Source organism: Camellia sinensis, chromosome 11 (assembly GCF_055761805.1).
Source record: "Camellia sinensis isolate YWXY chromosome 11, ASM5576180v1, whole genome shotgun sequence".
Lineage (NCBI taxonomy): Eukaryota > Viridiplantae > Streptophyta > Magnoliopsida > Ericales > Theaceae > Camellia > Camellia sinensis.
This window is the reverse complement of record NC_138971.1, coordinates 89,130,537-89,158,475: the sequence shown is the minus strand read 5'-3', so window position 1 is coordinate 89,158,475 and position 27,939 is coordinate 89,130,537. Positions and strand designations below refer to the sequence as shown.

The 27,939-nt window shown below is 37.6% G+C and overlaps 1 protein-coding gene across 2 annotated transcripts; it reads right to left on the bottom strand.

The window, feature by feature from the left end:
- On the bottom strand, window positions 1-27,939 carry RUS3 (root UVB sensitive protein (Protein of unknown function, DUF647)). 2 transcript variants are annotated; one of them, XM_028224433.2, is made up of 14 exons: window positions 27,659-27,939; window positions 26,617-26,676; window positions 26,485-26,523; window positions 26,311-26,373; window positions 26,148-26,204; window positions 25,613-25,676; window positions 24,815-24,898; window positions 3,359-3,441; window positions 3,123-3,252; window positions 2,754-2,849; window positions 2,115-2,253; window positions 1,804-1,844; window positions 1,530-1,717; window positions 1-738 (listed from the first exon to the last, which is right to left on the bottom strand). In XM_028224433.2, exons 1-14 carry the CDS (start codon window positions 27,842-27,844, stop codon window positions 640-642), a joined length of 1,329 nt encoding a protein of 442 aa, XP_028080234.2. In that variant the 5' UTR covers window positions 27,845-27,939; the 3' UTR covers window positions 1-639. The 2 variants fall into 2 exon arrangements, with proteins under 2 accessions (XP_028080234.2, XP_082750395.1); XM_082894269.1 differs by lacking the exon at window positions 2,754-2,849 and having other exon boundaries at window positions 27,659-27,933.

Sequence of the window (27,939 nt, the reverse complement as noted above, 5' to 3'; positions counted from 1 at the left end):
TAGAGTAACACATCAACCTTCCACTGAAAGCAAAACCAAATTATTGTGAAGTCTTACTCCAATTTCTAACACCGCAGTTTCAAAACCGACAGTTAACTCAAAATGCCATAAAGTGAAGTCTTAACTTGAGCAGATGAGAGACATGTACCAGAGTTATGCTCAGAATATTGAGAGCTCCAACAGAAGTGGAAGCCCCAAACCAGTGATGACATAATAGTTTTAAGACAATAGTAATAAATAATGGTTACTCTTGCCAGATTTGCATTGCAATCTCAGACAGCAGACCCCGTTTCCCTGTATTAATGTTGTCAATCATCTAACAAAATTAATCTCCGCAATTCAGAATCTATCAATTACCTCAAAGTGACAGCTTTACCCTTCAAATAGAATGGCTGTTAGTTTCTGATGTAGGATATCATCTGCTTGGCAAGTGATAATTAGTAGTGGGATAATATAGCTTATATCATGAGTCATAACCGACTTTGTAACCAACTTTTGATATTGAACATTGATTGATTGAGAAATCCTCTCTCTAGGGTTCCCTCTTATTTCTCTCTTGTTCTTGATTGGGCCCATCAGTTTCACTATCTCAATTCCACCAGCACTACACATCAATATTTATGTAATACCTGAAGTTTCTTAGTCAATCTTTTCATTCAAAGGCCCCAGCCTCCAATTTGCCTTCCAAATGATTGAGGCTGACAAAAGACGTTCTGTTTTCCACCCTAATGACTGCAGCTGCAAAATGAGAAGAGATTATAAGGTATAGTAACGATGCAAAATTCAAGCCAGAAACATGAGATGCAGTGTAAATGCATCAAAGAATTATAATCCCCATGTATTTGATTTCTCAACTGAAAATTAATAGTGTTTTACGAGTGCAGTTCCTTCTTTCTATTTTGACAATTGATAAGTTACAGATTCTGGGAACTTATCCCCTAGTTCATTTGTTGACATTATCCCCTTAGGCACAGTGTAGCCTGCAAAACTTATTTCTAAATGCTCGTTTGTACCAGAAATTACACACAAAACTGTAAGCAATTCCAAGTAATTGAAAATTGAAATTGAAGGGCAACCTAGAGAATAATATTGATGCAGAACGACTATTAAAAAATCCATTCAACTATTCCATTGATCTCAAACCCAGAAGTAATGGAGAATTGATCCAAAGACTTCAAAAGAATTTTATTTTTTTTAAGATAGTAAAAAGACCAAAAGATTTAAGATGAAGAAGAGAAGAACACAAGGGTTAAAACCCTAATCTCAGAAAACGGCCACGATCTTTTATTCAATATCAATAATTCAAAGCTGATTATTACAATGCAGAAATCTAATACTTATACACTAATTTAAAACATGAAACAAAATCCTAATAAAAACAGGAAAATAAATATTAATTAAATTCTTAACCAAAATAAAACTCCAATTAAACTATAATTAAAAGTAAAATACTAAAATAAATTAGATAATAAATATTAAAGACAAAATTATAAGAACTCCATGGTGCACACACGTTCTGCATCATATACCTTTAGAATAAAATTTTCATAGTGTTTATCCATCCATGAATGGCTCTCCAAATGTGAAGATCTGTCCTTGCCATCAAGATTTTCCATGACAAGAGCATGCAAGAATGCCTCCAAGACATTCGCAGCTGTCGAATCCTTATGCATAACAATGCTGACGGTTCCCTTTTGCTCAAACAGCAAGTACTTTGCTAGAAGAACCAAAATTGAATAACCAAGTAAGCCAACATTTTTTGGTTGAATATTCATGATGGCAAAGTAATAAATAAATTTCAACCTTCCTTGTAATGAGATCGAGCAGAATGCAAGAGGCTTGTCCTGTTTGTCAGATAAGAAATAAGTCACTTAAATATTCTGTCTATATGCAGTTTAATATACATATATCAAAGAATTTTTGCTTTGAGAGATATGTGAATACAACAACCCAACAGCTCCAATGATTCATGCACAATTTGTCACAAAAATGCAAGCATAAAAAATCATAGTGTTAAAATATTTGACTTTTAACCAGACAAAACTGCTTGCACACCTAAAAAGTGCCCTTAATGTTAATGTCGCTGATAAAATTTAGTGAATTTGATAACTTACATTTCCTGTTGGTTAAGTGAGGAAACCCTCACACCTATGTGTACCCGTGTATGCAAAAACTTGGGAATCTTCGAGATCCATGAAGTGGTCCATAATGGTAAAACATGCTCCATGTCAGAGACCTGCTCTGGAGAGAGAACTGGCAGCCAAGCCACAGATGGTTTCTAAATCATATAACTCATCCAAAAAAAACAAAAAAAAAAATCATATATCATTACTTAAAAAGGATGTATATCGGCATATATAAACAAATATATATATATGCGTTCTGTATGCAAACCTATCAACATCATCCTGCAATTTTGCAATTGCATTTTTTTTTTTTACTTTTTAATAGTATTTAGTTAAAAACAGATTATAAATCCTGTATTTACCTTTAAAAAACAAGATGTTTCATTTCAAATTTTACTGGTTTGTGTTTGGAAAATTGGATATCTTTGCACAAAACCATTTGATAATTCAACCACACTAACATATATGTATGACAAAACTTGATGTTGTTGGGCACACATAATTCCCATGACATGCTCTTTCCCAGGACAATGTTATCAAACTTGTAAACAACCTTCACCAAACATGTTAGTGAAAATAAAAGTCACTTGTCCAGAAAGAATGATGACAACAGATCATGTGCCACACCTTGGCCACCAGTCTTCATAAAATGGAGCAAAAGTATTGAGCTTCTTTCACAGTTCAGTGTAGTTAATGAAAGGCACCGAACAGCCTTGTAGTTTGCTGCAAACAGCCAAAGCTATAAATAAGACACAGGGACGCATAATTTCATTTGAACCCACATTGCCGAAATATGATTGGTCCAAATATGTGGACTCCATACTCAAAAAAGTGAAACGACCCCAACCAAAATGGTAGGTTCTACCATTCTGCACCAATCAAAATGTATGTGTGAACAAAATCAGACTTGACATGAGGGCTCCCAGGAATGTGCATGATGTAACATTCCATTCATGACAGAATGTCCATTTAGAAAATCTTAGAAATGGAACTAACCGTACATATGGAACATGGTCAGGGACAAAAAAGAAAGCCATATGGCTAGGGGGTGTCCAATTGTAACCCGTGCCAGAAGCATTCCCAAAGCCATCCCAATCATTGTGGCAAGTGTCTCCTGACTTCCTTCCTGTCAGAATAAGGGACAGGATCTCAGTCAATGTGAGCTATATATTTAGTGTAGGCCAGTAGTTCATGAAATTTTTTTTGTTAAATTGTCAAGTCTCTTATGGTACCTTGGCAGATATATCTGCTGCATTATTGTGAAGGGCAAAATGCTGTGTCAGGGCAGCTCTAGTTGCTCCACTAGCTACACCGGCTGAAAGGCATCATAATGTAAAGAACAGTGATGAAAATTGAGCAGGTATGAATGGGGCATTTGATCACCACATAAAAATGAGTATGGAGATTGGAGACATTCTACTTTAAATCACAGTCCTCGCTAATAAATGATGCTGAATATTTGAACTGACCTCACTGCGGAAGTAATTTCAAATTCTAAGACGAAATAAATAACAGTAACAACAACAAATAACAAGAAATCATTTGTAAAAGAGTAAAAGGTTAACACAACATAAATTTGCATATATAGAAACTATAGTTCATAATGCATTTAAACAAGCCACTAAGAAGCCAAAGAACATTGCTTACACTAAAATGGGTCAAACATGATAGCTAATCTCACCAGTATTAAATTGAAGCGGAAAAAAAGGCATATTATGGCTATTTCTGCACTAATGTCTAGTAGAAAAAATTTCATAATTAAAGTGGTATATAATAATCAGGATGTGAAGTTCATAGCAATTAATTTTTAGTTGCTAAGTTGCATTGCTTGATGGTGAATGCTGAAGAATGTATTATGTGAATCAATGCTTTGGATAAATGTTGGACCTAACTCTTTCGTACCAAATAATCTTAGGGTCAACAACAATTAAATAACCTAAACGGTCATCCTTATCATGCTATAATATGCGAATAAGTTAGGATCTCGTAAATCATGTATTACAGGATATTAGGCTATTTTTCTTTATTAGGATTTTATTTTATTCTACCTTCCTAATTTGTAATCTCTCCAAGGTAGTATATACATACAAGGCTAGTCATGAATTATAATTAAGCCATTATTGCACAAAATTCTTCTTCGTGTAGAGGTGGACATTCATTTCATTAGGCAAAAGGTTAGGACTAAAGTGGTGAGTCCATCCTTTGTCCCTTCATCTGAGCAGCTGGCTGATATGTTCACCAAATCTGTTGGACCAACCTTGTTACAGTCTTCCATTGTCAAGCTTGGTTTAGTGAATATCTTTGAACCAGCTTGTGGGGGAGGAGTGTTGGAATATGCTTAGGATCCCGTAAAACATGTGTTACGGGATATTTGGCTATTTTTCTTTATTATGATTTTATTTTATTCTACCTTTTAATTTGTAATCTCTCCAATTTAGCATATATATGTACAAGGTTAGTCATGAATTATGATTAAGGCATTATTGTACAAAATTCTTATTATCATGCCAACCAAATTGTCTAGCTTGACAAGGCAGATTTCATTGCACCTGTACACATGACTAGAGTTACCTTCAGTTGAAGCATATGCAACATCTACGAGAGGAAAGTGGGTGAACGGAGCTTGGGTGTATATTGTGAAGCACAGAGCAGATGGTTCGATTGAGCATTATAAGGCTCGACTTGTGGCAAAGGGCTTTACTCAAATCTATGGAGTTGATTATCAAGAGACATTTGCTCCGGTTGCAAAGACAAATTTAGTCAGGATACTACTCTCTCTTGCAGCTAATCTAGATTGGCCTCTTTGTAAGATTTCTGAATGTTTTCTGTATATTCAATTGTGTAATAATACAAAGAATACATCTGATTTATATATCACTCTAACCCTAGAACTGAAAAAGGAAACAAACTGAAAAAGGAAACAAAAGCCCTAATATATACAGAATATATAAACTACTATATATACATGAAACATAATATTCTCACACCCCCGCTCAAACTCAAGGTGTTTTAGCAAAAAACATTGAGAGTTTGCCAAGAAGAAACTGAAACCGAGCAGTGGTGTGAGTCTTGATAAAAAAGTCAACAAGTTGCAAAGCCGAAGAAACGAAAGGAAGTGAGATAGAGCCAGACTGCAGAGAGTGACGGACAAAGTGACAATCGATCTAAATATGCTTTGTCCACTCATGGAAGACAGTGTTATGAGCAATCTGAATAGCACTACGGTTGTCACAGTAGAGGGAGGTCAGAGAAGACTGAGGGACACCAAAATCAGATAAGAGACAATGAAGCCAAACAATCTCAGCAGTAGCATGAACCATAGCACGGTACTTAGCTTCGGCAGTAGAGCGAGCAACAACAGTTTGTTTCTTACTTTTTCAAGAGATCAAGGAATCGCCAAGAAATATACAGAATTCAGACGTGGACTTACAATGAGTAACATCACCAGTCCAATTAGAATTAGCATAGGCCACCAAATCCAGAGAGGAAGTAAAGAACAAAAGTAAACCCTGAAAGATAGTGCCTCGGAGATAGCGAAGAATCCGAACCAATACAGCCCAATGTGTGGAGCGAGGAGCAGAAACAAACTAATCAACCACATGAACAACATAAGCAAGATCAGGGTGAGTGACAATCAAATAAACTAAACAACCCACAAGCTCACGATAGAAAGTGAGATCATCCAGAGGGATACCATCAGTTGAGTTGAGCTGAGCTGAGCTTTACATTAAACTCAATGGAGGTATCAGAAACCTTAGTATCAGTAAAACCGGCATGGTGAATAACCTCATTAACATACTTGGCCTGAGACAGAAAATAGCCCTTAAGAGAAGAGGCAACCTTAATACTAAGAAAATATCGCAATGGACCCAAATATTTCATTTCGAGAGTGCGAAAGAGATGTTGTTTGACCTCAGAGATAGCAGAACAGTTAGAGCCAGTGATGATCATATTATCCACATAGAGTAGGAGAGCAACAAAACCAGCCGAGGTATGTCTCAGAAACAAAGTAGAGTCGGAAGCAGAAGGATGAAACCCAATCTTAATAACAACAATCTGAAAGCGATCACACCAAGCACGAGGAGACTGTTTCAGACCATACAGAGCACGCCAAAGGTGACAAACCTATCCAGAGGAATGGTGAAGGCCAGGGGGAGGACGCATGTAAAGAAGCCAAGAATGAACAGCAACGACAGAGATCAAAGTACGGACAGTAGTCATCTTGGCAACACGAACAAAGGTCTCCTCATAATCAATACCATACTCCTGTGAGAAACCTTTGGCAACCAGACGAGCTTTGTAGCGCTCAAGAGAACCATCTGAATGAGTCTTGACTTTGTCGACCCATTTGTAACCAACCAGATTCTTACCAGCAGGCTAAGGAACCAACCCCCAAGTACGAGTTTTCTGTAAAGCAGACAACTCATCCTCCATAGCTTGAACCCACTAAGGATCCTGACAGACCTCCTTGTAAGACTAAGGTTCTGAAAAAGAGTGAATAACAGACAAAAAAGTAAGATAGGAAGCAGAACATGTATTAGACCAACCCAACCTGTTTTGAGGATGACGCGCTCGAGTAGGATATCGATGTGCAGCAGGATCAGAGTTGTCAGAAGCAAGAGGATCAGCAGCAGGGGTAGAGACAACCGGTGGAGGAGCCTTGCGATGAGAATAAACTAACGGAGGAGGAGAAGAAATTAAAGGAGAAGCAGCAACCAGAGGAGAAGATGAAACAAGCTCAAGAGGAACTGTGGAGATGTACTCATCAAACGGTACCTTAGAACGAAATGGGTCAATGTGAACCAAATCCTCTTTGGAAACAGGAGCAGTGACAGGAGGAAGCTGAAAGTAAGGCAGACGTTCGAGAAAAGAAACATGACGGGAGACATAAAGACGACGGGAAACAGGGTCGTAACACCGATAGCCTTTTTGAGTAAAACTATAACCCAAAAAGACACATAGGACAAACCGGGCACTAAGTTTGGTTCGATTTGTACGGGGAAGAAGGACAAAACAAGTAGACCCAAACACATGAAGGAGAAAGTAATTGGGAAGTTGAGAGAACAGAGCCTCATAAGGAGGCTGACCAGAAAGAAGGGAAGTAGGCATACGGTTAAGAAGAAAAGCAGCAGTAAGAACTGTTTTTCTCCAAAACGGAGCTGCGACTGAGGCAGAGAGAAGAAGAGACCTAACTGTCTCAAGGAGATGACGGTGTTTAAGATCAGCTCGACCATTTTGGGCAGGTGTATCAGTACAAGAAGTTTGGTGAATGGTACCTAAATTGGCCAAATACTCACAGAACTCATTTTTAAAATATTCCTCACCCAAGTTAGACCATAACACTAAGTGTAGACCCAAACTGAGTAGTGATCATAGACTGAAAGGTATGGTATATCTGATAGAAGTCAGACTTATGAGTCATAAGATAAACCCAAGTGTAACGAGTGCAGTCATCAACAAATGACACATAGTATGCAAAACCTCTTTTGGTGAGAACAGGAGAAGGGCCCCAAACATTAGTATGAACTAAAGAAAACGGTATATCAAATATGGAAGTAATTTATGAAAAGGTAAGGCTGTCATTTTAGCAAGTTTACAACCTCGACATTCAGTAAGTTCACTACGAGAAACTTTACCCAATAGACCAGACTGAGCTAAAACCGTAAACGATCAGCATACAAATGCCCCAATCTAAAATGCCACAAGTAAAAAGGACTAGACAGAGAATCTAACTAAAAAGATGAAAAGGCAGTTGGAGAGGTTGCCTTAGGCAGATGCAAGCTCTCCACCACATAGAGGTCTCCAACTCTACGGCCGGTCCCAATCTGCTGCTTAGACATCCGATCCGGCACAGAACAAATAAAAGAAGAAAAGATAACATCAAAGTCAGAGACATCAAGCTGACTGATAGATAATAAACTGACAGATAACTGAGGAACATAAAAGACAGATGGAATAGAGACAGCAGACATAGCAGATGGTAAGACAAACCCAACAGATATAACAGATATAGTAGACCCATTAGTAGCATTAACGGTAATAGGAAAGGGAAGGGGAGTACAATTTTGAAGTAAGGAGAGATGGGGAGCCATATGATGAGAAACATCAGAGTCAAAATTCCAAATAGACAAAGAGATACCTGAAGCAGACCCAAGCAAACCTGAATAAAGAGAGGAAACAATGGAGGTAGATGGGAATGGCTGGGAGGTAGACAATATATGCTGAAACTGGCTAATCTGACCACTCAAGGAAGCCAAGTCAGGATCAGGAGTCGAAGCAGATGCAGTATAAGTGACGGAAGAAGCTCGAAAGTGGTTTTGAGACTGCTGAAAAGACGAGGCAGGCATACCTCCCTTTGTAGGACAGTGGTACTTCCAATAGCCCCTCTGATGGCAAAAGGCATACTCATCTGATGTCAGTGGCCCCTTCTTGGGCTTTGCAGAAGACCGAAGTTGATGGGTAGATGGAATCAATGATAGTGGAGGTTGAGTAGAAGCCAATAAGACAGATGAAGAAAGAGCCTGAATCTTATCATTTGACATCTTCATGAACCAAAAACAGAGAACCAATTGGGCTAAGTGTAATAAACAAGAGACTGATGGGTCAAACTCTAATAATCCAAAACTAGAACCAAAAAGGTCACAATGTAATAAACAGAAAGTTTATAGGCAATAACTTAATAAATCCAAAACAAAGTGGATGGGTCAACCATAATATACCCAAACCAGAACCTGATTCAGATGGTCAAATACGACCACAGAGAGACGACCACAGGAGTCGACCAAGATGAAGACACGATGAGCGGCAAGGACAACTGAGACTGAGACTAAGACTGAGACTGAGACGAGCAACTCAATGGGCCGACTGAGACGACTCACTCACGAGACGAAGCATCCAGCATCTACACGAAGCACTCGCAAACGAAACAAAAACGAAAAAAATGGGTCACCCAAATCACGAACAGAGATCGAACCAAAGGAGTTTGATCGTGTACCAGACCAATCGAGAAAGAGAGAACTCGATCAAACAGATGAATCACGAGCAAGTTGAACTAGTTCCTGCGTAACCCTAGCCACCAGGAAATCAGGAATCGCGAAGCTCTGATACCATGTAAGATTTTTGAATGTTTTTTGTATATTCAATTGTGTAATAATACAAAGAATACATCTGATTTATATATCACTTTAACTCTAGAACTGAAAAAGGAAACAAATTGAAAAAGGAAACAAAAGCCCTAATATATACAGAATATATAAACTACGATATATACATGAAACCTAATATTCTCACACTCTTCACTAGTTTGACGTGAAGAATGCTTTCTTATATGGTGATCTAGACAAAAAGGAATATATGGATATTTCCCCTTGCTTTGAAGATCTTCAGACAAGGGTAAAGTGTGCAAACTTCGAAAATCATTGTATAGTCTCAAACAATCTCCAAGAGCTTGGTTTGAGAGATTTACTCAAACAATGCTTAAATATGGCTTCAAGCAGAGTCAAGCTGATCATTCTTTGTTTATTAAACATTTCTCACATGGTAAGACTACAACTCTTATTGTATATGTGGATGACATTGTGCTTACAGGAGATAATGTTAAGGAGATGCCTCGGTTTAAGAAATACTTGGCAAGCGAGTTTGAAATCAAAGACTTGGAGACCTTGAAATATTTCCTGGGTATTGAGGTTGCCTGATCCAAGGAAGGGATTTTTATCTGCCAAATGAAGTATGTTCTTGACCAATTGAAAGAACTGAGATGCTTGGAAGTAAAGCTTATGACACACCGCTAGACCCAAATCAAAAGCTTAGTGATGATAGTAGGGGAGCTATTGTTGATAGGGCAAGATATCAGAGGCTAGTGGGTAAGCTCATTTATTTTATCTCATTCTCGTTCAAATATTGTCGTTGTTGTTAGTGTGGTTAGCCAGTTCATGCATGCTCCTCATGAGGCACACTTGGATGCAGTTATGTGAATCCTTAGGTACTTGAAATCTTTGCCGAGAAAGGGTCTATACTTTTCTAAATATGATCATCTCAAGGTGGAAGCTTATACAGATGCTAATTGGGTAGGATTAGTAATTGATAGAAGGTCCACATCGGGATATTGTACCTTTGTTGGGGGTGATCTAGTTACCTGGAGGAGTAAGAAACAAAATGTGGTAGCAGGGTCTATTGCAGAGGTAGAGTTTAGAGCCATGTCATAAGGTGTGTGTAAACTCTTGTGGATCAAGTTGCTGTTGAGTGATCTAGGAATTGATCAGACAAACTCCATGCGCCTATATTGTGACAATAAGTCTGCTATCAACATAGCTCACAATCGAATTCAACATGACCGGATAAAAAACATTGAAATTGATTATCACTTCATTAAGGAGAAACTCACTAGTGGCACTATTTGTACTCCTTTTGTGAAATCTGACGAATAACTTGCAGATATTCTCACCACGGGAGTTGGGATAAACAATTTCATGATACTCTTGGCAAGCTGGGAATGTGAAATATTTTTATACCAGCTTGAGATGGAGTGTTAGCATTATTAGGGTACTATCTTTATTATTGTCTTTCCTTATTAGATGTTATTAGCTGTCATTAGCTATAGATTCTTTATTCTGCCTAAAAGGCTTCTATTGTAAGTTTCTAGTTTAATATAAAAGGGGGTGATAACCTAATCACTCCCTAAGTTTGATTTCTCTTGAACAAACAGATAGTTGAATTATTGAGTTGTTTCTTTTAGGCTTCTTTTGACTTATTTATCATTATGGACTATAAGATTTTATATCTAGAATTAAGTTTGATCAAATAAGTTATTGAAATAATTCAAATTGCAAGAGGTGAATTGAAATGTTAAAGAATGGTGATTTTTAGGAAAATTGTACTTATGCATATATATATTTTGGGCAATGAAATAGAACATCATTCATATACGTATTATGTGGAGCATCATAATCATATACATGTATAGGATTATATTGATTAGAATTATTGGGATTCCTATTGGACTATATGTTCATCCCATGTTGTTTAACCTTTTTCAGATGCAAATTAAAAGGTTGCGCACGAGCTTGAGAAGCTCAATTCTATCATTTTGGCTTTAGGGCCTTTTATTTGTAAATTGAATAGCATGTTCTATAATAAGAATTACACTCCTCTTAATCGTCTTTATGAAAGCTTAAGGGCATTTGTAAATGTATTGTAACTTATGAGTTATCATGTGTATACGAGAGAACTATCATTGTTTATTCAAGTTAATAATATAGCTTCCGCACTTTTATTTATGAAAATGAATAATGATGATGGATTTGGTAATCTTAATTGGTTTCTAAAATATGGGGTGTGACAGTTACTTTGCTAGGTCCTTCAAAAGTGCTTGAAATATTGTGGGGAAGGAGGTCGTTGAGGCTATCCAATCCTTCAATTATGGTGAGCTTCTTAGAGAAGTGAATAACACCCTTGTGGCCCTTGTTCATAAAATTGCCAGCCCTGAAAAAATGGGTGATTATAGACCCATTTATTGTTACAACATGTACAAGTGCATTGCTAAAATTCTAGCTAATAGAGTCAAGAAAGGTCTCCCTAATGTTATTGATCCTGTATAGTCCGCTTTTGTTCAAGAAATGTATTCCTCTCTCAGGCGTTAATGAGAAAGTACCGTAGAAGCTCTCCTCCTCCTTAACGCACTATGAAAGTTAATATCATGAAAGCCTTTGACAATGTCAGATGTGACTTTGTTTTGGACTGCTTATCTGCTGTGGGTTTCCTAGTTAACATGATCAATTGAATCAAAGCATGTATTACTAGTCCTTCTTTCTCCATTTGTGTTAATGGGGAATTGTATGGCTATTTTAAGGGGGCTAGATGATTGAGACAAGGTGATCCTCTTTCTCTTGATTTGTTTGTTATTGCCTTGGAAATCCTTTCCTAGGATTCTGGCTGAAAAAGATACTAATCCTTGTTCCAAGTTTCATTGGAGATGTGAGAAAATTGTTAACCTCTGGCTTTGCTAATGATCTCATGATCTTCTGTAAAGGTGATAGGCACACTGTTAAACTCATTAAAAAAGCACTTGTGGAGTTCCAAGCTTTATCTGGCCTTGCCCCTAATCTTAGTAAGAGTAATACGTTCTTTTTTGGAGTTGACACTAGGCTTAGGGCTGACCTTATGGGTATTATGGGTTTCAATGAGGGCCAACTTCAGTGAGATATCTTGGGGTTCCCCCTATTTCTGCTAAACTGAAGCACACTGATGCCACAATTAACTGTTAGAATCACCAAAAATCAAGTCCTGGACCAACAAATCCCTCTCCTATGCTGATAGAGCCCAATTGATCAAAACTATTCTTTTTTCTATGCAAGTTTATTGGTCTTCTTTGTTCATCTTACCTAAAAATATATCATTGGTAATGGCAAGGATACTTTTCTTTGGCATAATTTGGTCCCTTCTGCCAACATGGACAAGGAGGTGGAATGTCTGCTCAAATCCTTCTTTTGCTCTAGGGCTGAGTTGAAAAAATATGGGGCCAAGGTTGCTTGGATTAATCTGTGTATCCCTAGAAATGAAGGTGGTTTGGGTTTTAAATTTATGGAAACCTGGAATAAAGCTGCAGTCCCTAAACATGTTTGGTTCTTAATTTATTGTGGGGAGCAATCTGTGTGGTGTCAATGGATCAAATTCTACCTTCTTAAAGGTAGAAGCTTCTGGAATGCCAAAATCCCTAGTGACCCATCTTGGGTGTGGAGGAAATTGCTTGGACTTAGGGACATGCTTTCCCCTCTCATTAAACATATCATTGGTAATGGCAAGGATACTTTTCTTACGCATGAAAACTGGCACCCTCTGGGGCCTCTTGCTTCTAAGTTTGGTGAGAGTAGGCCTGCTATCCCAAGCCAAAGTGGAGAGAATTATTTGTTACACTTCAAAATGTCCCGCCTCTCAAACTTGGGTACTGGTGGAAGTTAGAAATAACCTATGAAGCACGGGTGTGGGTGTGGGTGTGGGTGCGGGTGCGGATACGGGTATGGGTACAATACAGGTACACCGATACAGCAAATTCTTAAAAAAGTAGGGTATGAGTACGGTTGGGGTACATCATTTTTTTTTTTTTTTTAGCTAAACATGCAACATACAAATCAAAATTTCAATATCAAAACTAAAAAGAGAACAACTTGTCTAAAAAGTTAAATAATTTTTTCTTTTTCTTTTTTTTTTTTTTTTTTTTTTTTTGATTGTCTAAAATAAAATGCAAAAGAGAGCAAAACCATGACTCATGGGTAAAGGGTGTTGGAAATAAATTACTTGATATTTTCAAAATTGAAAGAAGAATAATAAAGGCTGTAATAAATTCTAGCAATTGCAAAAAAAAATCACCACGTTGTACCGGTGCCATACCTATGCCGTACCCACAATGTACCCAAATGTATTTGCCGTACCCGGCATATATTCGACGTACCCTGTAAGCGTACCTGCACTCGGTAAGTTTCCGGTACTCATACGACACCATTTTTGAAGTACCCGTGCTTCATAGGAAATAACATTCCACATAATTTTGTCCCTTCTGTCAACACGGACAAGATTGTTTGGACCCCTGGCACCTAATGGTACGTTCTCTATCAGTTCTTTCGGGCACCAATGGAGACATAGGCAACCCAAAGTGCAATGGAATGACATCCTTTGGTTTCCCAATCATATCCCCAGGGTGACTTTTGTTGTTTGGGTGGCTATCCACTAAAGACAGTACTATGGATAGACTGATGCTGTTTGCCATAAAAGACTCAGCCCTTTGTGTCCTCCATGAAGAAGAGAATGAGAATCATAATCACTTGTTCTTTGGTTATCCTCACTCCTGCAGAGTTGGGAAGGTATGCAAGAAAAATGTAATGTTGTTTAGCCTAACCTGACTAGGCCATCATTGGTGATGTGGTTTGCTAGTTACATCAAGGGTAAGACCTTGACTGCCCTTATTAAGAAGTTCGTGTTCACTTGTACTACCTGTAGCATCTGGCAAGAAAGAAACAGTAGAGTTTTTAAACACTCTAAGGCTAATGAAGTTACCATTATTCACCAGATTGAGTATTTGATTAGAACTAGACTGATGTCTATTACTAACATTAAAAAATCTGTAAATGATAAGTGGTTTCTTGACAATGGAATCTCCCTCAGTGTTTTTAAAGAGTATACCACTGATATCAACTAACTGTTGTGTTACCTCTTAAGTACAACCACTATAGTGTATTCTTCCTTGCAGGGCCTGAAGACATTATACAAGCCTTTGAGTGATGCGAGATCAATCAAAGAGGGTTGAGGGATACTGAGCCAGAAAATGAGTGTTTACTAACGTGTTCTGTGCAGGTTTGTGCAGTCATGTACAAGGAACAAAGAAAGGCATTGATTTTAGTGTGTATGAGATCACTAAATATGAGGGTTGAGTTATGGTGAGGCTGATATGAGAGGCCTTTTACTCCTGACTGTTTCTTTCTTGACAGGTCACAGGATCGTTTTACGGGTTCTTATGAGTGAGAAGTGAGAGCACCATATTGAGGGTGAGTGTAGTGAGACCACATAAGGGTGATCATACTCCTGTTAGGAGGATGAGTGTCTCTATATTTGGGTGGACCTATACATGACCCACCTTGTGCTGCTGGAACACTCTGAAGTGCGTTAACATCCAGAGTCCACATCTTTTAGATTGCTACTCTTTTTGTATTTGTTGCAGGTTTGGCTGGAGTGTGAGGAGAATGGAGTGATCTCATATGAGGGTTGAGTGAAATTATCCCTATAAGTGTGTGTGTAGTCATATGGTATTGGTTGATCTGCTTTAGTTACTCACTGGTGGCTATTATTTTCTCAGCAAATATGCCTGAATGTCGACTACTGCTACTGGTTTCCTGGCCTGCTGGGGTGGCTGCTGTCCTATGGATTATTGGATCCCTTCAACATCTTGCTCTATATTTTGGAGGTCTTTGTTTTATTGGACATACTATATTTGGGCCTACCCTTGTGGGCTGTGTGTTGGTGCGTTTTGGCTGGCCATCCTTGGTCTGGATATACCTAACTGTTCGGAATTTAATGGTTGTAATGGACATGTTATATACTCTATAGACTCTTGGGCCTATCCTTGTGGGCTGTGCAGAGTTCTCTTTTTGCTGTGATTTTGGTTGTTGGATTGGACTAGGTGCTTTTTAGGCTCTTGGGACTATTCTTTGTCTCCATCTCAATATGGATGTGGCCACTGAACAGTACTCACCTAGCTATTTTGTGCCTTCTCCTTATGTGTTAGCTCTTCATGCAGGTTGTGCATGTTTCTTTTGCTGTTTGTTTGTTAGGTTGTCCTTGGCTTTTTTTGATGAGAGTACTCAGTCAAGTGTGTCTCACAGTTGATTACTGTAGGCTGCTGTAGTAGGATAGTATTGTTCTTGTAACAGCTTAGCTGAGAGAGATATAGCTGATTGATTATCACACCACAACAAAGGATGGGGAGAAGAAATACAAAAATCAAGACACAAAACCCAAAAGTAGACCTGTGAGTAAGAGCATCCGCTGCCCAATCAGAATCAGAATAGGCCTTAAGAGTAAAAGACCCTGGATGAAATTGTAAACCATGAGTTGAAGTACCCTTAACAAATCTGAGAATGCATTTGACACAATTGAAATCAGCCACCGAAGGAGAATGCATCTTTTGACAAGCATGATTCACAGCAAAAGCAAGCTCGGGTCTGGTAATAGTGAGATACTGCAAGGCCCCAACAATACTCCTGTAAAGAGATGGATCATGAAAGGTAATAGTGTCATCAGCAGGAGCAGTGGAGGAAGCCTTAATAGCCATTGGAGAAGCACAAGCCTTACAGTTGAGCATCCTTGCTTTGTGTAGGATTTCAGAAGCATACTTTGTCTGTGATAGAAAATAGCCTTGAGAAGTAGACTGAACTGAGATCCCCAGAAAATAGGAAACAGGTCCTAAGTCTTTGACAGAAAAGACTTGAGTTCATTTGGGTGAGAAGTTGAGTAATGTGAGACTGACTGTTACCAGTAAGAAGAATGTCATCCATATATATAGCCAACACCAGAAAAATGTTTGTAGAGGTATAGATGAATAAAGAAGAATCACTTTTACTAGCTTTGAAACCTTGAGAGAGAAGGAAGGAACAGAAGGTGGAGAACCAAGCTAATGGAGTTTGTTTGAGCCCATACAAAGCCTTGTTCAATTTACACACCGATGTAGGATGAGCTGGATCAATGAACCCGTGGTTGGTGCATATAAACCTCCTCTTCAAGCTTGCCAAGCATTAGAGATGTCCAATTGCTTAATAGGCCAATGATAACGAAGAGCTAAGCAAAAAAAAAAATTGGAATGGTGGGTTGTTTAGCAACAGGGCTAAAAGTATCATCGAAGTCAACCCCTGCCTCTTGAAGGTAGCCTTTAGCTACAAGCCTAACCTTATGCCTAGCTACATATGCATCTGCATTTCGTTTCAACTTAAACACCCACTTACATCCTGTAGCATGTTTAGTAGGAGGAAGAGAGCATAAAGTCCAAGTGCCTTGCTTCTGAAGAGCAGTAAACTCATCAATCATGGCTGCAGCCCAAGCAGGATGAGGAGCAGCCTCTTTATAAGTCTGGGGCTCAGAAGAAGAAGAATCAGTGACAGAAAGCAGAGCTGTGGACTTAAGAGCTCCAGTCTTCGACCTTGTGAGCATGGGATGAGAATAATTAGAAGTAGGCAAGGGAGGAAGCTGAATGTGAATAGACTGAATTGGAATTGCAGCAGAAGGAGGAGATAAAGAGGTAGAGCAGCTGAAGCATAAGAATGAGAGTGAGATGAAGATGAAGATTGAGATGGAGGTGAAACTGAAGCAGGAATAGGAGGAGGGGGAAATGTGACAACTGAAGAAGAACAAGGAGCAGCAGAAGAACAAAACATAGATGAGGGCCAAAAGAGAGTATGAAGGGTAGAAAGTGAAGTAGAAGGAACAGGAGAATAAGACATAGTAGAGAAAGGAAACACACCCTCATTTAAAAGAACATGTCTGGAAACACAGAGTTTACCAGACACAGGATGAAGACAGCGATAACCTTTAATCGAAGGCTGATAACCAAGAAACACACATGGAGCAGACCTTGGCTGTTGTTTGTGAGTAGTATAGGGGTGAAGCCAAGGAAAACACTGGCATCCAAAGACTAAGGAAAGAGTAATCAGGAGAAGTATTAAACAATTTTTGAAAAGGAGAAAGATTAGACAATGTACTGCTAGGTAACCTATTAATAAGATAAATAGCAGCAGCAAGAGCATCAAACCAAAAACAAAGAGGAAGAGAAGACTGATGCATGAGAGTTATGGTAGTCTCAATGAGATGCCTATGCTTCCTCTCAGCAACTCCATTCTGAGGAGTATAGGCACAACTCTTTTGATGAACAATGCCATGGCAAGAAAGAAAATGATGAAACTGTTTACTGAGATATTCACCCCCTTGATCTGTCCTCAAAATTTGCAGAGAGGTAAAAAAATGTTCCTCAACAAATGACTTGAAATGCAGAAGTTCAGTGAAAACCTCACTTTGTAATGCAAAGGGTAAATCCATGTAAAATGACTGAAATCATCCACAAAAAGAACATAATATCGAAAACCTGAAGTAGAAGCATCAAATGGACCCCAGACATCATTATGAACAAGAGATAAGACTTTATTAACAGTAGAATTGGGCAATCGAGAAGGCAAGCAATGTGCCTTTGCTACAGAACACAATCTAAACAACAAGAAGTTTTGTGCTTACTACAAACAGGAAGAGCAAAATTATGCAGAACATGATCAAATTTCTGAGAAGAAGGATCACCAAGTTGCTTATGCAAAATAGTAGCTGGAATTTTAGCATGAAGAAGAGCCTGAGGAGCAGGAGATGAAGCTGAACCTGAGAAAGGAGAAAACTGATAGAAAACCTTGAGCATGAGGTCCTATAAAAAAAAAGAAGCCTTTTGTTGAGTCTGTCCTGAACAAGAAAAGAAGACTCATCAAAAGTAATGGAACAATGATTGTCTATGGCAAATTTGTGAACTGAAATAAGGTTAGAACTAATAGCAGGAACATGAAGAAGATTACAAAGAGCAAAGGAGCAAGTAGGAATAGGCAACAAACCTTTACCTGTGTGGTTAATGGGCAGAGAATGACCACTCCCAACAGTAACATGATCAACACCAAGATATGGTTGGTGAATCTGAAGATTGCCTAAACCATGAGTGATGCGATCTGTAGCTGCAAGCTCCATATACCAGGGCTGTGATTGGGGCTGAGAATTAGGAGAAGAATGATAGTATGGCATAGGTGATTGCTGAGAAAGAGGAGAAGACATATATCCTCTGGTATTGGTAGAGTGTTTGCCAGGAGTGGGGAATAAAGACCATTGTTGAAAGTAGAATCCTGTCTATGCCAACAATCAAGTGCAGTGTGATTATCGGGATCACAGATCTGACAAGCATAAGGATTGGACTGATGCGAGCGAAAACAATCACCACGATGACCTCCACGACGAAATCCACGATTGAAGAAATGACCTCCATGATTGCTGTTCTTGTATGAATAACGTCCACGAGAATGACCACCATGATTGCAAAAATGAGTATTCAAAGAAGAGGAACCAGGACCAGAAGAGGAATCACCTCTATTTGCAGCATAAGCAAGATGTAAATCTGAAGAAGAATGATGCTTCTCAACATGAATCGATTCACAAAACACAGTAAAGCAGACATTTCCTCCATGGTAATGGAATCAGATCGGGCACAAATGGTGGTTTTTAACCGCACTGTAATCATCAGGTAAGCCATTAAAAGTAATAAGAACAAGATCTTCATCATCAACGAAGGACGAAGCAAGAGATAACTGACTAGCAAGACTGTAACGACCCTGAACTCTGAATCATTTTTACATATTATTTTATTGAGCATAATTTGCATAATTATGTGTTTATTTCAAACTTATCTGTTTGATTGTGAATTATTTGTTTAATTGCCGACTTCCAAGTTGAAATTGAAAGCCGAAACAGATTCAGAAACCAAAATCGGTTTGTTCAATAGGCTAGTTGGAATATTTAGCACCATATGGTAAATTTAATTAAAATCTGATTTGGCTCAAAATAATTAGAATAAAATAATCATACTTGATTAGACTTAACACACCCACAAACAAAACAAACAAGATTTACGTGGTTCGGCAATGTCCCTACGTCCACGGGAGCAAATTTGACTAAACAGAGGAAGAAAATTACAAAATGAAGATGACAAATGAAGGAAGAGGAGGAGACAACACTCTCTAACTCAACTCACACTCTCTCTTACTCTGATTACTCACTTACTTCCTCTTCACTTGCACTACGCTAATATATGAATGCTCTTCACTTGCTTGCTTCTTGCCCTCTACTAGCATCGCTATTTATAAACCAATTCTTAGGGACAAAAGTGTATTTTTCCATGGCTTCAACTTGCCAACTTGCTTGCAAGTTGGTGCTGCAACTCTAGCTTCTAGAACCACAAGTAGCAAGGTTTCTAGAATCTGAGCCAACCCAATGAGTTAAGTCAACAAGCCAACCTAATGAGTTAACTCAATACAACAAATCTCTACCTTGGCGAAGATTCTCTAACTATAACGCCAAAACAATCAAGTCATGCAAACTTGAACAAAACCCCACCTTGGTGAGACACCAACTAAACAAGTGCTTCAAAGTGAACACAAAACAAATGACAAATGAACCAAGTGAATGCCTGAGATGCATTGAGCCAATCCAAGACAAATTGCAGAATGAATTGAATCAATTCTTCTAATTATTCTGCAATAAGGAATCAAATTCCAAACGCCATCTTGGTGCCAAGTTCCAAAAGTGCCAAACAAGTCCTTTTTGACAACTTCAAACAAACCATGATGAACAAACCACTTGACCTGATGTTGAGGAGGCAAATCCAGAATTAATGAGAGCCTCAAATTTCCAACAAAGGAACTCAAAATGGTGAGCTTCAAGTTTGATTTAATACCGAACACAAAACTACTCTAACCCATCCCAAAATACAAGTTCTCTCACTAAATCCCAAAAAAAAAAAAAAAAAAAAAAAATTGAGTCAAGAAACAAATCTCATAAAGAGACTCTAATGGATCTAGTTAAACATAAACAAAGATCCCAAAATAAAAGAGAAAGAGAGACCAAACCCAAACCCTAGCTCACCAAGATAAACAAACTTAACAAAAACAAGACTTCAAAGAAGTCGCCAAGGATCTATACAAGACCAATGCCTCTAAGAGGCTGCAAAAGGACGCCAAAGCTTCTACCAAGATCTAAAGTAGATTGCCACAAGATCTTCTTCAAATCAACAAATGCAGATCTTTAAAGGTCAACAAGTGACTAAAGGCCACCTAAAATGCAAATTCAAAATGATCAGAATCATCTTGTACTACATTGGCATTGGAATTATCATTTTCTTTCTCTTCAAAACTGGACAATCCTTCTTCCAATGCCCCTTTTTGTGACAATAGGCACACTCATCCATCATGGGATCAAATCTATCGGTTGAATCTCCTGCCAACTTCGAACGGGATCTACCCCTAACTGTCAAAACTTAACTTAAATGTTGCACTGCAAGTCTCTTTATCCTTCTTCTTGTACTCATTATTCACTAAAGCATTAAAAACTTCCATAAAACTATTTTTTTTCCCTTTCCATACAGTAATGTGGTTGTCAGGTGATCATACTTGTCAGGCAAGGAATTTAACAACAGTACTTTACTTTCATCTTCAATTTCAACATCTAGATTCAATAAATCGACACGAATTTTATTGAAGCCATCTAGATGTTCTATCATTGAAGCACATCTTTTGTAGTGGAAACGGAAGAGCTACTTCTTCAAGTAGAGTCGATTCTTTCCACTCTTAGTCATGCATTTCTCTTTCAATTTCTTCCACAACTCCTTCGTAGAAATTTCTCTCATGACGAAGTACTTTTGTTCTTTGGCTAGACACAATCGGATTGTGCCGCAAGCTTGGCGGTTCATCTGTGTCCATTCCTTATCACCCATATCAACCGGTCTAACTTCCAAAGTGATGTCGAGTTCTTACTGGTAGAGAACATCCATAACTTCACTTTGCCACATGTTGAAGTTGTTAGTTCCATCAAATTTCTCCACCTCAAACTTTGTGTTGGACACTGTAGTCCTTCGCCTACAGCAGATTGAAGATTTGGCTGCCTTTGGTGCTGCAGCTTCTGCCATTAGAATTTCTGTAATCTCCACCACAAGCAATAACAATAACAGATCCTTAGAAATGCCCGAAACACGGCAATTTCTATGCTCCCAAAGTTTTTACACAAGTTTCGAGTGCAAATCTTAAAAAACGGAGTTCGCAATTGCGTCCAGAGCTATCTGTTTAGCCAAGAATACCCTTCCCTACCTTTTTATGGGTCAAACTAAAATTTCTCAAAAAATCAAGGGCTAAACTACAAATACAAAAAAACTTTGAGGGTCAAAGTGCAATTTCAACCAAGTTATGGGGCCAAAACAAAATTTCAAAAATAAATGAGGCAGAAATGCAATTTACCAAAGTTTAGGGGCAAAATGCTATTTCAATAAAATTCAGGGACCAAAATGCAAATTTCTGAAATTACTAATGACGTGGCATAAGTGATGATGTGTCAAACACGTGGCACTGATTGGGATGTGCTAGTGTTGACATGGCGGTAACATGGCTGTTGTTGGGTGCTAACTGGAGTTCTGTGGTTGATGATGTCATCTACTACATCATGTTGAAGTCATGATGAACCAGGCCATTGAAGAAGACACATGAAACGCATGTGGGACACGCAAAACTTTAGGTGGCTCGTGGAAGAGCATCCGGGGTCAGTTCGACTTGATTTTTGCACCGTTGAACTCCTGAAATCAAGACGAGCTCAAAGGTGTATTCAAAAGTTTTGTCGAACAAAGTTGGTTTCTAGGCATATTTGACAAAAAAAGCTTCAGAGTTTTATTTCACAACCTGGGTACTCTGATACCAGTTGTTGTACCCACGGCCAGAAACAAACACCAATAACACACCCACAAACAAAACAAACAAGATTTACGTGGTTTGGCAATGTGCCTACGTCCATGGGAGCGAATTTCACTAAACGGAGGAAGAAAATTACAAAATTAGATTACAAATGGAGGAGGAGGAGGAGGAGACGACACCCTTTAACTCAACTCACACTCTGATTACTCGCTTACTTGCTCTTAACTTGCTTGCTTCTTGCCCTCTACTGGCATCCCTATTTATACACCAATTCTTGGGGACAAAAGTGTATTTCTTCATGACTTCAACTTGCCAACTTGCTTACAAGTTAGCGCTACAACTCCAGCTTCTAGAACCACAAGTTGCAAGGTTTCTAGAATCTGAGCCAACCCAATGAGTTAAGTCAATAAGCCAACCTAATGACTTAACTCAATACAACACTGATACCATGAAAAAGATGAGAAAAAAGATAAAGAGAAAAATAGATTCTGTATATTATATTCCATGCCTAATACAAATGTATTGCATCACATTTATACAATCTACTAACCGTCTCTATTAACTGATATGCTAACTATCTAACTGAATTAGTTAAGCAGTTACAAGAACAATACTATCCTACTATGGAAGCCTACAATAATCAAGTGTGAGACACACTTGACTAAGTACTCTCATCATTTTTATGGTAGTGTCATAGTAGTTTTCTTTTTGTTTAGAGGTAGTTGTGTCCTTCTATATTTGCCTACGGCATGCACATCGTAAATGTGTAAATTCTTTTGTTCTATTTTATGGCTTACTAAAAAAATTTAAAAAAAAAAAAAAATAAATAAATAAATAAATATTCATATATGCATTCAATATATTGTGCAACGGAAAAAAGCAGGCAACTAGAGCAAAACTTCCAAAGTTAAAGAATATGAGAATGATTCTTTTATTATAATATATGTGTGTGTGATACAGTTTTTGTTATCAGAATCTTAGGATTTGCGATTCGATTTGCAATTTCTCATAGATCGATACAAATATACGAGGGAATCCATTTTGGGATCGAATCTATAGTGAATCGCACAATTCACAACCGATTTACTTTCTAAGATTTATGCAATTCTTGAAACTATCATATTCGACAAATTTTTACCCTTTTTTTTTTTTTTTGCTTTATTTTCTTTCTTTTTAAGAATGCTTAGTACAAAAATAAGCAATACTTATGCATGATTTGCTATTATTTCGGTGATAAGAGGGTTTTTAATAGGGGTCAAATTAGATCTCATTCAACCCAACATGTTCTTAACTTTTTTTCTTCAAAAAAATGTTGTAATACATCTTCTAAAGATGCTTAAGATGAAAGTAAACTTAACATCCATAATCTATTGCCATTTCAGTGAAATACATATGATTCAATATTACATGGGTCAAATCAATCAGACCCAATGGTTCAACAATTATATATATATATATATATTTTAACAATAAGCATATTTAAAATAAAAGGATTCAACTTAATTCTCTGTTCTTATTGTACTCTATATAAGGTTCCTAGGTCCAATTTTTGAATGCTACGAGATATTATAGTATGGTTTTTGAATAATTTTATGGTTTGTGGGATTTGAACCCCCATCATTTGTTACTATGAAGGTAAAGTCTTCCCAATTAGATGATGTAATCATGTCCTTATATTATATAAGAACTATTTTATAGCATATGCCAGGATCAACATATTTCATTCATTTTCACATATTTGTGGATAGCATATATTTTTTTAACAGTTTGTATTGGATCTTAACAATTCTCGATTTGATTTGATTCGTGATTCGAAGAATTAAAATTTTGATTCACGATACGATTCTCAATTTGACAACTATGGACATGGTCTTGACTCTTGGCTAGAACTCGGCCGCAAAAACTAGGTTGTTAAGTGAGAGTACCCTATTGCTTATACACTGCACATCCCTTTTGTACAGAGACGATATGGAACTTTGTTTCACACCCTTTCTCACGCCTAGCGTGCAATTCCTAGTACACACACCCTACCCATCCCTGTGGTACATCCAACTTTGATACACCATGTGACACAGTCTTCGGTAGAACTTAACCCTGAAAGCAGTGAGGGTGCTATCATGCTTATATACTGCACATCCTCTTTGTACTTAGGCAACGTGCGATTTCACACCCTCCCTCATACCTAGTGAGTAGGGCTCTAGACATGCACTCTAGTCATCCGTGCAGTACATCAAACTCTGATAACATGTGACATGGTCCTGGGTAAAATCAATCCCAAAAGCTAGCTTATGAAGTGAGGGCTCATGCTTATATACTCGACATCCCTTTTGCACCCAAATGATGTGGGACTGCATTGTGCACTGTCATGCAGATCGTGTCACTTGGTATCAGAGTTGCGTTGATATCATATATAGAAGCAAGCAAGTGTTGATTAGCCCAAATAACTTAATTCAAAGACTGTTTTGGTTATGCAATTAATTTTGTATATATGACTGTATGAGCATTGGAGAGAGAGAGAGAGAGAGAGAGAGAGAGATCTTCCATTAAAAAAAATACACAAACTGAACCAATATAATTTAGTGCATGCAGTAGGGTAGCGTCAACGAAATTTAATTCGAGGTCTCAGCTGATTTTAATTGATTTTCCAAGTACACATGCGCATGGGGACAAATAACTTACTGAAGGATCTTGATAAGCTCCCCAGGCAAACTATGAACACAAATGCTGAAGGAAATAAAGGAGAAACAAGGTCCATCAACATTCCTGCAATCAATAAAATGCCCTTATCATATTGTCCCAAGGCATACATAATGAGAGGTAAAATAAGATTGTAGCCAACTATATGGCAAGTTGGCAACAAATCTAGATGAAACTAGAGTTCCAGCCAGGAGAACATTCAGCAAATACTTAATAGATAACCCCCCTCATAAGTATTTAGCATTATGACTTCTTGAATAGTTACAAGAAATGTTTGACACAGTTCAGTTTTTCTAAATAGTGAGCCCCATTACAAATTAGTCACTAGAGAGGAAATAATGATCTGAATTAATGTCAACTTAAACAAAATAAATAATAGAGGCATCTCTGCTTAACATGGTGAAAGAAAAGTTCATGTTACTTGAATTGGTTGCTGAGAAAGGAGAATTTTTCTTTTTTTAACTTTACCAATTTGCTGAGATAACTAGGAAAACAATACATATATCAATTTAGGTTGCAAATTCTATGACGTTGTGTTCAATGAGGAATGAAAATCACTTTGGCTAAGGAAAATGGTTTAATTAGGCTTTAATCAAGTAGAGGTTATTTTCTCAGATCCCATATATTGAAAAAACTACTGATTCATTTTCTTTCCCTACACCCACACTTCCCAGCAACAAACAGAGGTGCACTAACGAAAAGAAGAAGAAGGGGAAGGAGGGGGTGTTGTCAAACAAAAATTTTAAAGAATTAATTCAACAAAAATGAGTGGAATAATACCAAGATCATTCATGAGATCTGCAATTAAACGCCACATTTTGGCATTGCTATCCAAGTTTGAACCCTGAAAGAGATACAACCAGAAATCGTATTGTCGTCTATTGGTCTGATTAATTAAACCATTAAATACTATTAAAAAAATAACTGTCCTCCCCTGATAGAGAAAACTAACTGGCTCAACTACACTTACTGCTATATCTAGATTGTGCATTGTGCAAAACAGAGGTAGGCCACAAGTAACGAGTACGCTAACAAAAGGATGTGGAATTTAGTAATGTTGTTGGTTTTGATTAATTGCACATTTGTCCATATATATATAGGAGAAGAACAAAGTGAAAACGTAAATGACAATCCTCATGAAATTTCCATATGGGGCAAAAGAAAGGGGAAAATTTAATCCCCACTACTACACAAATCTCACTCCAGACTTGGACAATCATGGAAGGAGATGAACTATGATAAGGCACACATATGCATTTTGTAAGGTGGCCCATAGTATATTCAAGACAATTATAGAAGTGAAGGACGGCAGGACCTGATAGAACGTGAACAAGATCCCTCCGAGCATTCCAGTTAAATCCCTCATAAACCACTGCAACAATTTCAACATGTAGAAATAATTTTCAACATGAAGATACAAAACAAAATCAACATAGATGGACATTTGATAAAAGTTTTTGGCAGGATTAAGAAATTACCTGAAATGTGGCCCCAATAACGGTAGCTGATTTTTCCCCAACCCCAATGGCACTCAAAAGAGCCTAAAAATTATTAAAGTATTGAACAGTTCATAAACTATCATATAATAGTGCCTCTAAGAGGTTTTAAACACACCAATACGAAAAAAAAAGTAAAAAAAAAAAGGACCTTACTTGGGTAGAAAGCATGGTCCTCACGTAAGTGGAAAGGCCCTACAAAATATTTTAGACTTAAAAGTGTTGTTAAATATAAATTTCAAGTTTAATTGACTTAATGAATATAGTTTTCGTGTGTTGACTCTTAACCTGTAATGAGTCCCATATTTGAAAAGGAAGATAATCTGGAGTCACACTGCTTGGAAATCCCTGAATTTACATGGAATTGGAACAAACATATCACAGAAGATAGTATAATAGAAATTTAAAATGGAAAATGAGGGATCTGTTTTGCGGCATTCTGTCTCTAGAATTTGAAAGTTCTCTTTCTAAATTGCAGTTGCTGACTTTCATCATTATTTCAATTTTCAATTTCAAAATTTTGTACATAAGGATTACAATTTTTCTGATGGTTACTCTCTTTCTCCTTTTCTTTTTCGTCAATATTCCTTTTTTTTTGTTAAGCAGTTCCTGTCTTCGTGTATTCCCAACTGTTCATCATTGCTTTCATTAGGGCCCATTTGGTTGTCACAACACAACAAAGTGAATAGTGCCATTTTAGCATTGACTCGATAACAAATTAGATAATGACGTGGGAGGCTGTACAAATTAAACACCTTAAACATCCATTTTTTTGTTGAATTTTTTAAAATTTGTTTATTTCCTTTGAAATATTACATGATTTAAACTTAGAAGATCCAAAATCTACTCTGCTCAGCATCTACACAAATTTTGAACTAACTCGTGTAGAAATTTGCAAATTTTGGACTAGTATAAATTTGAAGAATTTTCAGTGTCAATTCAAGATGAAATGATTCAATTCCCACAACCAACAACATTTCTATGACGGGTTTGTTTTTTTTTTTTTTTTTTTTGTAACTCCAAAAGGTCCAACAAAACAGGCTGGCTGTACCGCATCAGTCGCGAAGTAAATTGCAGTTTATTCAAAATGCTTGTGCATACATACATATATACAAATGGAGAGACAGACAAAGATGCACATGGATTAAATTTGGAATGCAGTATTTCTTTAGAACTCAAATTCAACCATTTAGATTGAATTCATTTCAAAATTCAATCCAAATAAGGTTTGAACTCTCTAAATCAGTCAGTGAAAGCTTCTTCCTTCCAAATTCAAAACGTAAATGAATGAAAGAAGACCCAGAAAAGAATCGATAGAGAAAGAGATTGCCTCGGGTACGAATGCTTGAAGAATCCGTGTCCAGAGCTGGTTGAATCGGCTGCCTGATCTTCGAATAGCGATAGAAGAAGAGGTTGAAGAAGCAGTGATGATAGCTGTTCTGCAGAGCTTCGTCGATGAAGAGCCACTCCACTCTTCCACTACCAATTCCGTTGACTCGTCCCCTCTCACTTCCATGGCTGTCACTTGACTTTTGAATCAATCAGACATAGAAGAGAGTACAAATAAGGGGAATCACAATTCAAGTGGAGGGGGAGAAAAAAGGAATATAT